The 15835-nt window shown below is 41.4% G+C and overlaps 1 protein-coding gene across 3 annotated transcripts; it reads right to left on the reverse strand.

Annotated features, from left to right (window-relative positions):
• Positions 1-5181: 5181 nt before the first annotated feature.
• TMEM17 (transmembrane protein 17) lies at positions 5182-9844 on the reverse strand. 3 transcript variants are annotated; one of them, XM_027902579.1, is made up of 4 exons: positions 9742-9844; positions 6582-6685; positions 6236-6349; positions 5182-5832 (listed from the first exon to the last, which is right to left on the reverse strand). In XM_027902579.1, the coding sequence occupies exons 2-4, from the start codon at positions 6651-6653 to the stop codon at positions 5476-5478; spliced, it is 543 nt and encodes a 180-aa protein (XP_027758380.1). In that variant the 5' UTR covers positions 6654-6685; positions 9742-9844; the 3' UTR covers positions 5182-5475. The 3 variants fall into 3 exon arrangements, with proteins under 3 accessions (XP_027758380.1, XP_027758378.1, XP_027758379.1); XM_027902577.1 differs by lacking the exon at positions 9742-9844 and adding an exon at positions 9132-9500; XM_027902578.1 differs by lacking the exons at positions 6236-6349; positions 9742-9844 and adding an exon at positions 9132-9504.
• Positions 9845-15835: the final 5991 nt, after the last annotated feature.

Consider the following 15835-nt stretch of genomic DNA (forward strand, 5'->3'; position numbering starts at 1 on the left):
CTGGAGCACAGCTGAGGAGTCTGAACAGAATCTGTGATGATGGAAGGGTTCTGAGGTTAGTGTGTTGTTAGAAATATACCTCCAAAATTGATTAGCATTTTTTAGCCAAGACAAACCTGTGCTCCTAGGAAAGAATAACTGATCGATTGTTGCTTAGCTCAGGCTTCACCTGAAAGCCACAGCTCTTTATAAAGACCAGCACCACCCTGAGCAGCAACTTCCAGAAAGCACACATTTATAAATTATGCAGAGGGGAAAAGGATTAAATAACCTCAGACTGCACCCCAGCTGAAGTGAACAACTTCAAGGGTGTCTCACAATCCTAACTGAAAGAACTCAAAAATCAGAATTGATGGGTTGGATGAGGACAGCTGTTTGGGATTCCTGGGGCATAACTTTGGCTGATCAGCAGATGTCTCCTCGTGCCCAAGGGCACTTGGTGAGGAGCAGCAACAGCAGGAGATAGCAGAGCTGACCTGGGGAACCGCTCAAATGGGACACATTGAGGGTCATGTGAGGAGAGCAAGCATGTTCAGCTGATGAATCCCACCAAAAAGAAACACCACTCAGTTTTGACATTTGAAATTACCTTTTTTCCTTTTGAAAAAAACCCAACCAATCACACCAGAAGAAATAAGGGGTAGTGTTGTGCTGATAGGCACTAAAATCTAATGCAGATGTGTGTAATCCTCAAGCAGAAAAACAATCTCCTCCATCTCTGTGCCATATCTACAGCCCTGTGCTAAGAGTAATAAGCAAGCAAATGAGCACTGACTGCTACATAAACACATGAACTTTGTTCAACTACTCCCAGCTGCTTTAAAATGAGTATTTGTAGCATCTCTGATTGTGGTAAGAATTCACTTCAAGCTGAGGTATTTTAAAAGCAAACAAAAAAGTTAAGTACAGAGTCCTTTAGCTATATATTTTAATTGCTGATTTTTACATTCATATCCTGCAGAAGACACTTGAGTATCTTCTGATGTGCTCTTGCAAGTTTTAATCTTGTGATAAATTTTGTATTTCCTGTGCAAAAGTCCACAGGGTCAAAGGCAAAACAAAGAGAAGTGTCCGTGCTAAAATCCTTCCTGTAACTCACACAGGAACTCAAACTTATTGACTGATAGGGATCACTCTGGATTGATACAAGCAGTAGCAACGTGGGATGAGAGGTTCTGTTCAAAGCTCTAGCCTGCCATAAGCTCCAAGTACAGTAATAAGAAACAAATCTCCCCTGGCATTAGCAGTACAAGTGATTAGGAACAGGTATATCCGATATTCTTCTCACCTTCATGAATTTAGCTCATGGCATGTTTTCAATACACTGAGAATGGGGTAATGAAAGAGTGTTCAAGCATTTTTTTCTTGAATATTTTACTTGGGAACAGCTTGGGTCCACCAGAGTGGATATAGAACGGTCTTTTCTACCCCTTACAGAACAACAGTACCTTATTTCATAGACTGCAGGAACTCCTTCCCTAATGCTGGATGTTCAAGGCAGCTCTCAAGGAAGTAATTAATACTTCCTAAATTCACCAGGGAAGCCCAGGTTTTAGCAGGGCTGTGCTTGCAGCCACCTGCCAGAATTGGTCATTTCTTTCTGCAGTTTCTCTGTTGTGCTCATTGTCTCTTGGCCAGTATCTGCTTCCCAGGGGTTACATTCCTTTCGAACCTTGGCCCATCTGAAGAAGAAAAAGTGCTTTTCTTCTACAAGAAACTGCAAAAGTTGCATGTATTTAATGGATGTGGAACTGTGTTCTGGAGCTGTTGCTTAGCTGGGGGGAAAAAATGTTTCTGCTTAATCCCTGTAAGATTTCAAGGGAGTAAATTTGCGCTTTTATTTTCTTTTAATAAATTCCCTCTTTCTTGTACCCAGGGGCACCTTTGGTGGCACCAATCAACAACACACATTTTCTCTCAGTGTTAAACTTCTTGAACCTATTTATTCCATTATAGTTTAAATTCTTCTTGCTCTTATCAGCTGACCCTTACATTTTGCTTTGCCTGCCTCATATAGAAGACCTCTTTATTATCTTTGCTTTATTTGAAGCACTGAAAAAAATTCTTTTTAATTGTTGCTATCTGATCTTTGCCCTGGAGAAACAAAATTTGGTTTTCAAAATAAATGATCTCTGCAGCCTTACCCAGCTATTGATTATTTTATCAGCCCATGTAATGATGCCACTTCTGCCTGCTTCATAACCATTTAAAGATTAACACTGAGTCAAGCCTAATTTATAAGAGACAAAGGCAAGAGTGAATGTATGATCTCATTTCTCCGGGTGCAATTCTTTCAGCAATCATAAAGAAAGAACTGTTGATATGGAAAGGTTAGTGCTGTGCCCTCTTTTTTACCAATAGAGTAGTTTTTATCAAATCTGTGTCTTATCTCATGTCTACTTTATCAGATCTGTTTGAGTAAGGTACATATTTGAAGCCTCTTCAACATTTAATTTGTCCTTGAAAGTCCTGCGACTATTGAAAAATGAGAAATCCTTTCACAAAGTCTATTGCTAGACAAGGAGCACATGTTGAATTCATGTATTAACCACTTGGCAACTATGCCCTTAAGCACAAAATAACTCATCTTCAAATTGATCAGTAACCCAAAATAGAGCATTTTAAGATAATATGCCCATTCCTAATTTCTTTTATTCAGCTAAAGGAAACGTGTTGGTACATATTTCCCTTAAAATTGGCTGTTGGCCTTTCCTGACAGTGAACTTCATGAAATAAAATAACTGGGTTGTGTTCGTAGACTTTTGCCATTCAGAGATCTTGATTGTGACGGGAGAGCTTATTGGCAGCTAATCTAGATCATCAAAAACTACCTTCCTTGGTTTTCTCAGCACAAACCCTGGCGTGGCAAAAAGCCACTGTTGCACAGCTTGTGTTCAGAACTGTCCAGATCATGCTCAGTGAACTCCCACTAGTTTCCAGTGTTCTTGAGTTCCTTCCTTTCACTTTTGTTTCCATCTGTTCTGCAGAGGGGAGAAAAAAACACCAACCCCTCTTGCTCCCCAAATACTTGCTTTGCTGAATCTTAAGTTCTTATGTTTTACTTGTGAATACTTTGTTCTGCAAGATGAGTACATTCTTCCTGTCATGGGCCAACACACCTGCTCACAGCTATGCAACAGGAGGAAGAGGATTGTTGAAGGGCTGTTAGGTTTCCTGCTGTGCCCCTTTAGAGTTCTGGCATACCTTTCACTGCTTCCACTCTGTCCTGGCAATTATTCCTGAACTTCTCCAATTAAAGCAAAGAAATATTTCCTATGTTTTTCTTCGAAACACGAATGCTGTTATTGCTGCTTTGTTCTTGATGCTGAAAAGTTCTTCTGTTTATTTTATAATTTACACCTTTTGTGCCAGTACCTTTTGTAGGGTTTTTCCCCCTTCTCCTTGTGTATTTCTCTTCTCCCCACAACCCCAAACTGTTTATCAATAAAGTTTCTGAAGTTTGCATTTAGGTGCATGAAATCTGACTATTACAAGTGACTAGTATTTTTTTCTGCTTGCTTGATGTGTGGTTTTGTGAAATTTGGAAAATCAAGGAAAGTTTCAATGCGATTCTCCATTTGTTGTTGTTGTTTTCTCAAGCACTACTGTAATTTTCTTGTCTCGGTACATGAGGAGCAGGAAACTCATGGAAAAACTGCAGCTGTAGGCCCTGAATGTGAGTTTTAGGTGCTTGCAGGCTTCCTCCACTGAAGTTTTGATGGTAATGGTGAAATTAAAGCTGATAATGATGAAATTAAAAATAGACTAGCAGGTCTGTTATGAAGCCTGGGCAGAGAGAATGCAGAGATCTTGTGTTTATCAAACATGCTGCTGAAGATTTACATCACGGGTTGGTTTCTACCTTAAGCATTTCCAGGCAACACTATTTCCAACAGTGTTTTTCTTCATTCTATTTCCTGTATTGCTTCATCAGAGTGCTCCCCCTTTCCCCCATCCCCAAAGAGATGTGTGTCCCTGTGTCTTTGGCTCCCGATAATTGTGTTGCACGGCAATTTGATCCTCCAAGTGCATGATTTCCTTATCGCTAAAAGCAAGGATTTTTAATCACACCTTATAGCCTTAGCCTGGAGGGCAGTTCCTTGTTGCCAGCGTTGGTGTATGGTTGATTTTTTTTTTTTTTTCAGCTTGCATCAGCTAAGAATGTTTTGACAGGGAGGTTCTAATGCTGTAAAAGTATTTTTGAAATGAGGTAACTTCTTAAACCTCACTGTCTCTCTTTCAGGCCCTGATTAGAGAGCTCTAAATGTTTTATATTAACTGTTAAAGACATTCTAAGTGACTCTTACAGAAATTCTCTTTTTCTGTGCAAAAGACAACCCAAGACAGTAGTTTGATTACAAACAAAGGGGTATGTGCTCTGGTAATATATGCTTTATAATAACAGAATGAAGAAGGAAATTCAGGATAATTAATTGTACCATTCACGCATAGACTGACAGGAAAATTAACCATTTTGATATAAAACAAAGCTAATGCCTTCTCTTCACCAGGGGTTCTATAAGCCTTACATATTCAACAGCTTTAAGCATAATGTGCCTTTTTCATGTTAGACTCATCTTCCTTACAATCCTTTGAGCAGTTTGGATGCTTGTGCCAGCTCTCCAAACAACTCTTGCCCAGCTGAAAGGACTCCATCACTCCTTGACAGAAAAAGTGAACTTTTAGCCATTACCAAAACTGGAGAAGACAGTCTAGAGTTTAATGCACATAAGAGGAATGAGAAAACCTTGGCATATGCCCTGGCTTGAGAGAAATGGGCTCTGCCTTTCAGTAACAGAAACCAATTTTTCTAATGACTATAATTTTGTTACTGCTCTGCTTGAGAAAATTGCACCACTCCGACTTGATATTTAAAACTGTAGCTAAGCCAAAGAAGATGAGCTTTAAGAGTTTTGCGGAACTAATACTTTTGAAATCACATCTCTAGTATTGTAGTAAGGAATTCCTAGGTGCTGGAATTATCTGGAAGACTATCTCTGACACTGTAGTCTTGGTTCACTATTATATCATTGTTTCTTTCTGAGCCTTGAGATCTCTTGGGGGTTTTGTTTTAGATTTGGTTTCAGGTTGTTATTGGTTTTTTTCTTAAAAAAAGGTACCAGATATTAAGTATGTGCAACATATCTGGAAGAAGGTAGACAAAAGTGGTATCAACACAAATAACGTGTATAAAATATTTATTGTAAACAAAAGAATTTTGTGCAAATGTTAAGAAGAAAGGCTTCTGTTTTTTTAAAAATGCCACGACTTTGTAAGATGTAAAACTCATCAAATCCACTCATTAACCCAGTCCACAAATACTCCACTCAAGCCAGACACGTAATTGGCTTTGATTTTTCTTGCAGAGTGGAACTCCAATCTCTGAGGTTTAATGTTGGCTCTTTAGATCTATTTTTTAATACCTCTGATGTAGGAAGGTAAAGAATGACCCAAAAAAATGGAAACAGAGCTGTATCAGGCCCACTTCTGCCAACTCCTCTGGCCCCCAGGGTGCGATCTCCAGCCAGCAGTGGGGCCCCTACCAGCCGTGGGAACTGCTCTCTCTTCTCTACCCAGGCTGTAAAAACCAGGCACGGGCTGTTCCTCCAGGCGGTGGAATTCCCTAAGGTGGAAGTGAGTTGCCAGTTTGTTCACCATCCTTTTCAGAGTGACAAAGGCTGTGATGACTTGGAAGGCAAGGAAGAAGGCAAAGACAATGTGCACTGCTCGCTCCAGAGGCTGGATTTTCAGACCTTCGTTAAACAGCAAGAAGAGAATTATGGGCAACTGCAGGAGGAGACTCAGGAGCCAAAACCCAGCCAGCTCAGGGACCTATGACAGGGAGAGATCACCTATTAAAAACCTGACAGCCAGAGATGAAAAAATCCAAAATCTTGTGAAGAAAAAACTTTGGGTTTTTTAAATTTTTCATAAGACAGAACATAATGTGAAAAAGCAGAGTGAGGTAGCTTCATATTTTCATATACTGTGTTTTTAAGTGTACTTATATTTTCTGAAAAAACAGTTGTAGAGAGTGAGAGGGCTCTCTTCAGAGGGAAAACTTCCTGGAATTCACAAAATTAAGTGGAAGCCGACGCCAAGGGAATAGAAGATGCAGACTGCAACTTAAGAGAAATAAACATCTCCTCAACTTAAATCTCTTCAACAAAATGTCTCCCAGTTAAACTCCAAAAAGCATTCGTGCAGAAATTAATATGTACAATTGGCAACATACTTTCTCCTGGAGATTGCCCATGTATCCCAGGTAGAGTCGAATGATCTCTATGATGGAGGCCAGGATCATGATGGTGACCAGGATGAACTTGTAGTAATCTGACAAGTCTGGATACTAGAGGGAAAGAAGAGAGTAAAAGTTTCTGCTGTGCTGTTTGTGATTAAATGAAGATACTGTATGCTGCTGTAAGCTGACAATGTTATACTGGCACTCAAACACTCTTGAACCTCCAGTTGCAGGGAATTCCCAAATAAGCATAATAACCTCTAGCTCCAGTGAACTGTATATCCCATTAGGTGTTTCACGTAATATACATTTGCAAACCAACACTTTCCTTCGCACTTACCTTCAGAAAGAGTATGACAACTGTGCTGAGCCACCAACAAGGGAAATAATAAACATTGAAATAGAGGGACATCTGCAGTGGCAAACTGGAAACTATTTCATTATCTGTAGAGAGAAAGACGACTTTATCATTCCTGGTTTGTTCTGTACTTCCCTTCCATAAATATGACAGAAGGATACTGCTCCATCTTAGCTTAATGCATTAACACTCCAGTCAAATTAAATGTTAGGAAAAATATTTTTAATTATCCAGAGGAAATCTTCTTACCCTATCTGGAGTGACACCCTTTCCTGGAATCTAATGCACTTTTTGGTTCACAGGACACCAAATTTTTATCCCTTAGTCATATATTCCAGTTGAGTGTCCAACTGTTGATTACCTGGTAGCTTAAGGATTACTCCATGATCTCTGACTGAGGCTTAGCTCAAGTTGTGCTGTACCCTGACACTGCAGAAAGAGTTAGTGGTTATTTCATGGCAGGTCCCAAGAGAATGGCTGGAAGTTTAAATGAGCACATACTGGATTATCAGTACTTTGTACATGACCCCCCTGAGTAAGGACTTACTGCTAGAAAGCAGGTTTTCGTTGCTCATTCTTCATTTGCAGTCTTTTATTTAAATAGACATTTGGGTGGAAGCCTAATTCTTAAGAGCTAAAAATTTCAAATATGTGTCAAACTAAAACTTATGCTTTAAAATTTGTAGAGAAAAAAAATGCATTCAGAAAATGCAATGTAAAGCAAATATGAAATGCTAAGATGCAGGCAGTAAATTCTATATTTACGATTTTGTAATAGACCTACAAGATGAGACTTAAGAAAAAAAAATCAAAAGGATGTTCTAAGGGGAGCATTAATTTTTAATGGGTGGAGTTTTATTGCTGTATTCTAGTAAACTGATATTGCATCCACTTTGCTTCCCACGTGAAGTCTGTAGCCACGTATTCAGTACTAGCTGAGCAAGTTTAGAAAGTATTGACTGTGATCTGCTGATTTGTATTCAACTCCTGTGCCCGTCTGTCACGGTGGTGATATCCAACTGGAAGTTTGTCCGAACAGTCACAGTGCCTCCCTTCCAGCCTCAGAATTACCTTTCTTCTGACACTGCCTTCTCCTTTCAGACCTTCCAACCACTCTAATACCTGTCTTTGTTCCACCTCAGTCTGGCATTTCTGTCCATCTTGGTACAGAGTCTTTATGCCAGGAGCAGAAGTAGGCACGGTAACTACCAGACTAAGTGGGAAGGGGGGAGGATTTGGGACAGATCTCATGGGTAGGGTGTGAGAGGCAGTGATCTGCTATACTAAACAGAAGGTGCAAGACAACCAATACATATATATATATATATTTAATAATCCCGTTTTTTAGCATCAACATTTTCTTACGTCTGCAAAGGAATTAAAATCTATAGGTACGTCAAAACCAGTTTCACCATCTACCTAAAATTGTCCCAGCTGTCCTAGCAAAGGAATCTCTTGGACACGAAGATTACTTCAGCGGTCACCAAGATATAATTTTAAAACGCTGTTTTATCTTTCAAAAAAAGCACGACCATAATTGCAAGTAACTATGTTTCTGCCCTATATGTATTAGATAAAACTGTATTGGTTCATGGCCACATTAGTTAAAAACAGAGAAACCAAGAACTCTGATTTCAATTGGAATGACAATGTTTAGGTAGGTTTAATTGACATAATATTGCTATTTGTAACTTCTGTGCAAGTTCTAAAACTGTGTTTTTGATGAATGTTTAGCAGTATAAGCCAATTCCACTTAATTTTTCTATCCCTAAATTGAATTAGTGCTTATTTTCTGGGATTGCTAAAATTAATGGAAAAGCTGGACAGTATTGCAATAGCCAGTTGCTAGAGAAACTCATTAAGGTATATATGCGTAAACCTAATTTTTGAAATCCTGATGTCCAAGAATTTAATGGTACATTTGCAACTGGGTTTCAGTGGATTGGATACTCACAAAGGAGTTTTCATAATGGGAAATGGAAAAGAAATGACTAAAGACAGAAGCTATTCCTGGAGTGCTGTCTGATAAACGAAATGAAAAAACTAGTCAACTAGTAACTACACAAAGAAAATCACAGAATATTCCAACTTGGAAGGAACCCACAAGGATCACCGAGTCCAGCCCTTAAAGTGAATGGACTGTATGGGGATCACGACCTTGGCGTTATTAGTACCACGCTCTAACCAACTGAGCGAATTACTTTTTGATTACTTTGATCAGCTTGGAACGGATTTATCAGCCGAAATTAATACAGCCTTTCCATGCGGACATATTATGCGTTTTTTTTTCGCTCTGGAAACATGAAAAGAGGGCGTGCCGGCCTGCAGTTTCGCTGGCAGTCCGATGAAGGAACAGCTGTCGGTCAGCACGGCGGACACGGGCAATCCCAGAGAAAGCTGCCAGGGAAACCAGCCCCATCCCAGCGGCGCCTCTGCCGGGCCCGCGATCCGGGACCGGCCCCTCAGCCTTCCCGCCCCATCCTCCTCCTTCTTCCCGGGGCTCTCCCGTGCCCGCCGCGGCCGCGCCGGTACCTGCGCCGTCCCCCGGGCACCGCGGGCCGGGCCGGGCGGTGTCGGTGAACACGGCGCGGCTGAAGGAGCCGAGCCCCCGCCTCAGGGGCTCGGGCAGCGCCATGATGGCGAGGCCGGGGAGCGCACGCTCGAGAGCGCTCCCGGATTTGGGGCGGGGAGCGGAGCGGGGAATTTTCCAAGAGTTGAGGCGGGGACAGCGGTGCCTCCGCCCCGGACACGGTGCTAGGGAACCCACTCAGAGCACGGTGGGCGCCGAGCCCGGAGTGCTGGAGCCGCCCCCCCAGCAGCGTCCTTGTGCTCGGAGCCGCCAGACCTGAGCGTCTCCCCTCAGTCCTGACATTGCTTTTCTTCTTTTCTGATCAGTCAGAGGGAATTCCCCCCTCCCGCCGACCCACCTCCATCCCGTGGTCTGCGAGGGCAGGGTATGGGCTTCCTGAAAAGGTAACTAATGTAGAACTGCTCTGCTTCTATCCGGATAAATCCGGGGCAGAGATGGTCCTCGATGATGGCTGGAGAGTGAAATAAGGGTGAACATTCTGTGCTGTTACTCTAAGCGAGTGTGAATGACTCGTGTTATGATAGATGCAGATGTAACTGAACCAGAAAATACCTTATTCCTCAAGGAAATCTGCGCATATTACTCTTAAGTGAAAAGCTGCGGTGAGACTGGGCACAGTCATTCTATCCTAGTCAGCTTTCGTCCCTTACAGGAGGTCCTTATGGAATGACAAGAAGTAATAGTGTAAAACCATCTTCTGCTTGTTCTTTTATTTGGAGAATGTAGTCGCCCTAAAGATGAGGTAATCTGTTCACCAGGCTTTTCGATCCCCCTAGGGCCTGATTCCTTCTGAGGAGAAAGGATGCCATTCTTAAGCGTGCAGGATATTATTTTCTGTGTGACCAGAATGAAAGAGCAGCTTGTGCCTTTTACTATGGGAACCAGTAGCATTTGTGATTTTTCTGTACCTAATATGACGTAGGGTTTTAGGATGGTTTGGGCTGAATGTGACCTTAAAGACCATAGTGTTCCAACCCCCCTGCCATGGGCAGGAACATCTTCCACTGGACCAGAATTGTCGACTCACTCCTCCTGCCCGCCCCCCTCAAATCATATTTAGCTACTTCCCTGGGTGATCTTTCTCCAGTATGACTTTCCAAACTCAATTATCTCAGACTAAATAATTTAAAGCCTAGTTTATATTTAATTTCATTCTGTCCCACTGGGAAAACTACAGGGAAAGATGGCTAAACAAGCAGCAGTTCTGAGAAATTCATTTGGCTTTTGAGCTGATGAATGGTGTGGTATTGACAACAGATACTTTTCAGAGAACTTCCCCAAATGTGGGTATGCCAGCAGGAATCTACATAAAAAACCAAAACACAACACCCCCCCCAAAAGAAACCCCAAAAAACAAAAAAAAACAACAACAACCAAAAAAAACACCCAAACATTTTTTAAATAACGGCAGCAGACTGAAGGGGGGAAGGAATTAAACATAGGCCAGAATTTTAAGGGATGCTGTGCCCCTTGAAGGCAGGAAGGGCAGTGGGCTTTGCTGTGTGGCTGTTCCTAGAAAATAAAGTTTTAAGCACAGGTGAGGGTTATCCCTATTTTGCAGCTAAGACAGAACAAGAAAAGTTGAGCCCTGTGAAATGCTGTTTGCAGTTTATCTTGAAACCTACAGAAAAAGGCATGTAATTCAGTCTAATTCCTAGAAATAAGCAGGCAGGTAAGTCATTCCATGAAAAATACTCCCTAAAATGTATCAAAACATCAGATAAAGGAAAAACAGTGATGTGGCTTTTGTCACATGAAATGTGTCTGTGCAGCAGTGACCACAGCTCAGCAATGCTACCTTGTTTATGTTTGAGCCAGGTAGCTTAGGTTTGCTGGCAAGACATCTCTACAAGCAAATACTTTAGTAGAAGTGAAAAGAGTATTTTTCAGCTGTTTTTGACCTGGCTCTGTCTTAAACTATGAGGCTTCCCCGATGATCAGCACAGTGACTAATGAGCTAATGAGCCTGTTTGTGGAGGGCTAAAGCAATGCCAAGCTGCAGTCAGAGACATTCATGTCATATGTTGTGTCCTGGCCAGGTGTGGACCTTAAAGCTCTGAGCTCTGCAGGCACTGGACTTATATTGCAGTTTCAATCACAAAAATCTGTGAGTGAATACTTGGTTAATGGTGAACTACCTAATAAATAATAGAAGAGTGTGAGGATCACTTTGACAAAAGTGTATGAAAACCAGCATTAATGTTAAATGGGTTTCTGACCTTCAGAAAGCGCAGTATATATTTGTTATCTTGCCGGTTGCTAGTAGGTGCTGGAAGTTATTTCCTATGTGGCTCAACAACTGTGTGGTGTGTGCACTGTTTAGCCAAAATCACCATAAAGGTCTCTGTAATAGATAGTGGCAATGTGATGAATCTGTGCAGGATTTCCAAAGACGTTGCCTGAAATTTTGTTTTACTGTTGTTGCCTTGGTCCTGACCTGGTTAACCACGAGCATTGGGAAATGCTCGTCCCTTACACTCAACTATTTTGGCACAAGGAAGAGGTTTATATGAATTAAAAGTATGGCAGAGTTTTGATTAAGTCAGATATTCATGGAATTCTCAGGGTTTTTTTCACAGTGTGAGTTGGTGGCCTGTAAAAGTTCAGCCTTTAAGGATTTTCCTTTTGATTAATTTTTCAGAATGAAACATGGAAGAATTTTCACTTTTCTGGCCTTTTCCTGATGCCAGTGGCCTTGACTGGAGGCCCTGATCTCCCAAACACCAGTAGTCTTATGTTCCTCAATTCTGAAAACCTTCGAGCGTATGGTCAGGTATCCTGCCAGCAGCTCTGCAGCAGTCAATGCTTTTGCAAAATTGGGCTCTGCTCATTTCAAAACTGCGAAGCAGTCCAGCTTAGCAGTCAGCAGAGTGTAAAACTGAATGGTAGGTAAGTGAAAGGCTCATGGCATGCAGACACCACGAGATTTGCCATGTAAACTCAATTTCGAGGCTCAAGGTGTGACTCTGTGATATTTGGCAGCTGTACATTTTCAACAGATGGCCAAGCATCCTTCACATCCCCACAAAATAAAGTTGTGCATGCTTTTGTTTAATATTTTTTCTGCACACTTAAAATATTCCTTGAAGATATACTCTTTGTTTTTACTAATTACGTTTAATTTTCTTTAGACTGCAGCATGCTTATTTTTTTTTTTTTTTGGCAATTTAATGAACAGAATTGTTTTGATTTTCTGTAGGAAGGGTTGGAGAGCACCTTCTCCAGTTTCAAGCAGAAGAAAACCTTAAAACTTCGAGGATCAGAATGCTAGGGCATCTCCATTGACATCAGAGCTTTCTGTAACAGAAGGATATAAATCTGTGCCATAAGGAGTGGGAGAAGGAAAAACACTTAACTGTTATGTGATTGTAACAGTGACGATGACCATCTGTATAAATAGTGTTACATGTCCAGCTTTTGTGAGGAAACTCCATTTGGCCTTTTCCTTTCTTAATGGAAAGGCATTCCATTACTGAATTTGTGTCTCTCCACATGGGGATGTTTAAGTAGAAATAACCAGATTTCCAGTTCTCTGTGCTTCAAAATAAGACACTGAAATGTGAAACTGGAGGAAATAGGCTTATAATGGCGTAGCATATTAAATGACTGTTTTATTTCTCTCCACACATGCTAGCCATAAATAAAACAAAAGTCTCCAAAAAATCTGCCTGAGAGCTTTAAATCAGAGAAATATTGGATCTCTGTGTATCCACAGTAGTCCAACTAAGTTGGTAGACACTGGCCTGCCTCCCAGACCAAAGCTCCTGGGGCTCTCTGGCAACAACACAAAGCCATAAACACCAGATGTGGTGTATCTATCAAAATTAAATATCAGCAGGTATTTTTCAGTTGGCTTTTTAGAAATGCCGAGTTCATTTAAATGGTACCAGTGGTTTACCTTTGCACCTGGATCACAATTGCTGTATTTCTGAATGTGTTGGTGTGGAGTCTTACAGAAGCTATTTTCCCTGGCATGCCTGTGCTGCTGTCCCTTATGTGTGTGAGCAACAGAAATCACTCTCCTCCTTGCCTGTTCCCTGGTACCTGCCTGCTGTTTTAAGAGAAATGCTGTAAAACATGTGAAAAGTGCTGCTGAGCCGAGGTGTGTGAAGGCAAGCAGAGTACAGGCTTTCTTACTCCTCATGTTCTCAGAATGAAGTGACAGATTGGGAGTTTCTGCAAATTATAAATGCCACCAAGACTCTTTCAGTATGCGTGATTTAAAGGATCATGTTATTAGCTGTGTCAGTGTCTGCAGAGTAATTTCACAGCTGTGCTTATGGCTTGTGATATCCCAGGACTGTCTCTTGTCTGTGTCAGTTGTGTACAAGTCCCAGGTGTTCACCAATGGGCTCTTTGAGTCTGGTAAACAATTATTGTTGCTGGTGAGACTTAGCCTAGGCCCTCATGTAAAGTATTATCAAGTACATATCACTGCAGTGATTCCATGCATTAAATATATCCTGGCTATTCAAGTCTTAAGCATAAAGATGGTGGGTGTGGGGGGAAAGAAAGGGCTGTTAATTGCTTCTGTGGATTGAATTTCTTCTTGCTGTAGTTGGCAATTAGTTAGAGCCACTCGCTAGTTTTATTCTGTTGATTTGTAGTTTTGTCAAGTGTGTTGGGTAAATCTTAAAGCTCACATGGTCATTAAACAAGTTTTACTGTCTGCGTTGCCAAAGTATTCAAGACTTCTGTGGTACATGAGAAGGTTGCTGAGAATGGATGGATTTTGAGCCGGGTTATCACTTCTGTAAAGATCCTTGATGGGCCCTTAAAGGGCTTGGCTAGTGCAGAGAGGCCTCACTTTTCAAAAGATGGCTTTGTAATAGCCAGTGAATGTCATGGTTTAACACTGTAAGCAGACTGGGTACCTTTTTTTTTTTGGTTTTGTCAGCAAAGAGATGTTTTTCATTCGTTTGAGAACCTTGTCACACCTGCAAGTCCTGGCAGGACCTGTTATTACTTACTCAGGCTTAAGACTTTCTCTTTTGATAGGTGTGCAGTGGTACCATGGTGGGGGCTCAGAAATTCTCAGCAAACAGTGTTTTGTGTGGTGGGAGGCTGGAATAGCTGCACTATTCTTTGTGTGCAGAAACATGCACTGAGGATCCTGCCTTGGTTCTGGACTCACTATCCAGACCTTGCAGGAAGTGTGTGTGCGAGAATCTTTATGGCAGAGGATCTGGTGGCTTCAGCCTTGGTCTCATGTCTGCAAGCTGATCTTCCACGCAGTAATTTTAGCTGTCTAAATATCCAAAGTACAATCCAAACTAGTTAGAGTTAGTCTATGGTGTGTTCCCCCAGAAGGCTTTTCATGGGAAGGAGTAATGTTCTTGCTGAATGTGTCTGTCCTTCTCTACTGATTACTTGTAGAGCCTAATTGTTTTGCTAAATCAAGGTGCACAGACATTTGAAAACTTGACACTTTACAGAGATCTAAGCTCTTCCAGAGGTTGTTTCGTGGATCTGAACTCCTCCAGATGATAGGGCTGTTTGTTTTCCCTGGATATCACACCAGATACTTTACCTGCAGTCTGTATAACCCTTGCAAAAGGCTTCCTGGGACGTGGAGTCAGGCAGTTCCAGTGCTTTCTCTTTTTATTGCAGAATCCAAAGATGGCACAGTATTTCAAAATTCATCTCCAAGGTGGCATGTCAGAGGGATCATAAACCCAGGCAAAGGCAGGATTTATTTTGCTATTGCATACTGATGACAGGTCCCTGTAAGAGCTATCTTGTACGTCCTTTGCAATTAGCTCAAGCCCAAACCCTGAGTGAGTGATGGAGGAAAACATTAGTAATTTGGCCCTTTAGGAAAAAAAGCCACAAGGCAGAGAGGACTGTTATTTATTTAAGAAACTGATCTCAGGATTAAAGTTTTTATTTTTACTTTTTAAATTCCTATTTGGACAGTTACATAAGTGCCCAATTTCAAAAGTGTGAGTATGTGTCAACTTCTGTGAAACTGAAATGGGAGTGGCAGCAGAGCCCTAAATTGAGGTTGGATATTTGGATTCTTTGATATGCATCTGGGTGTCTGCATTTGGATTTCTAAGTAAAAACAACCTCTCCCTCTGCTTTGAAGCTTTGCTGAATGTAAAGGTAAATATGAATGTAAAGATGTATTCTTGGGTCAGCATCACTGTGTTTCCTTTGTCCGTTCTTCACATCCAGGCCAACACTTCATCCCTGTGAGAGCAGACAATTGTGGGAATGACTGCAAATCCCACAAGTCTCATAGCAGCAGAGTTCTGGTTCAAGACCTTTAGCTTCTGACATCATGAGTTATGCTTTTGGAGATGTTAGTGCAACACCACTGCAACCCTCAATATCTCTCTGTTGGGATGTGGATATGGCTCTGTATTTATTTTTATTCCATAATCTGATAGCTTTTAGGCTCTTTGCCTTTCCTGCTTGCTGCATTGTTTCCATTCATGGTGGAGGAGACAGGATTGAAGGATCAAATCCAGCTTGCTTTCTTGTCTTTCCTCTCCCTGAAATGCTCTATTACAGGACTCAATTAAGAGCCAGTTTTCCCCTCAGACTCTGTCTACGAGGTCACGCCTGCCCTTATAAAATATTGAATTTGCAGCTGCAGGATTTATTACAACAGTATTTTAAAACACACACAATGCTGGTGCAG

This window comes from Empidonax traillii, unplaced genomic scaffold (genome assembly GCF_003031625.1).
Source record: "Empidonax traillii isolate 1590-97213 ecotype Southwest subspecies unplaced genomic scaffold, ASM303162v1 scaffold889:size374758, whole genome shotgun sequence".
NCBI lineage: Eukaryota > Metazoa > Chordata > Aves > Passeriformes > Tyrannidae > Empidonax > Empidonax traillii.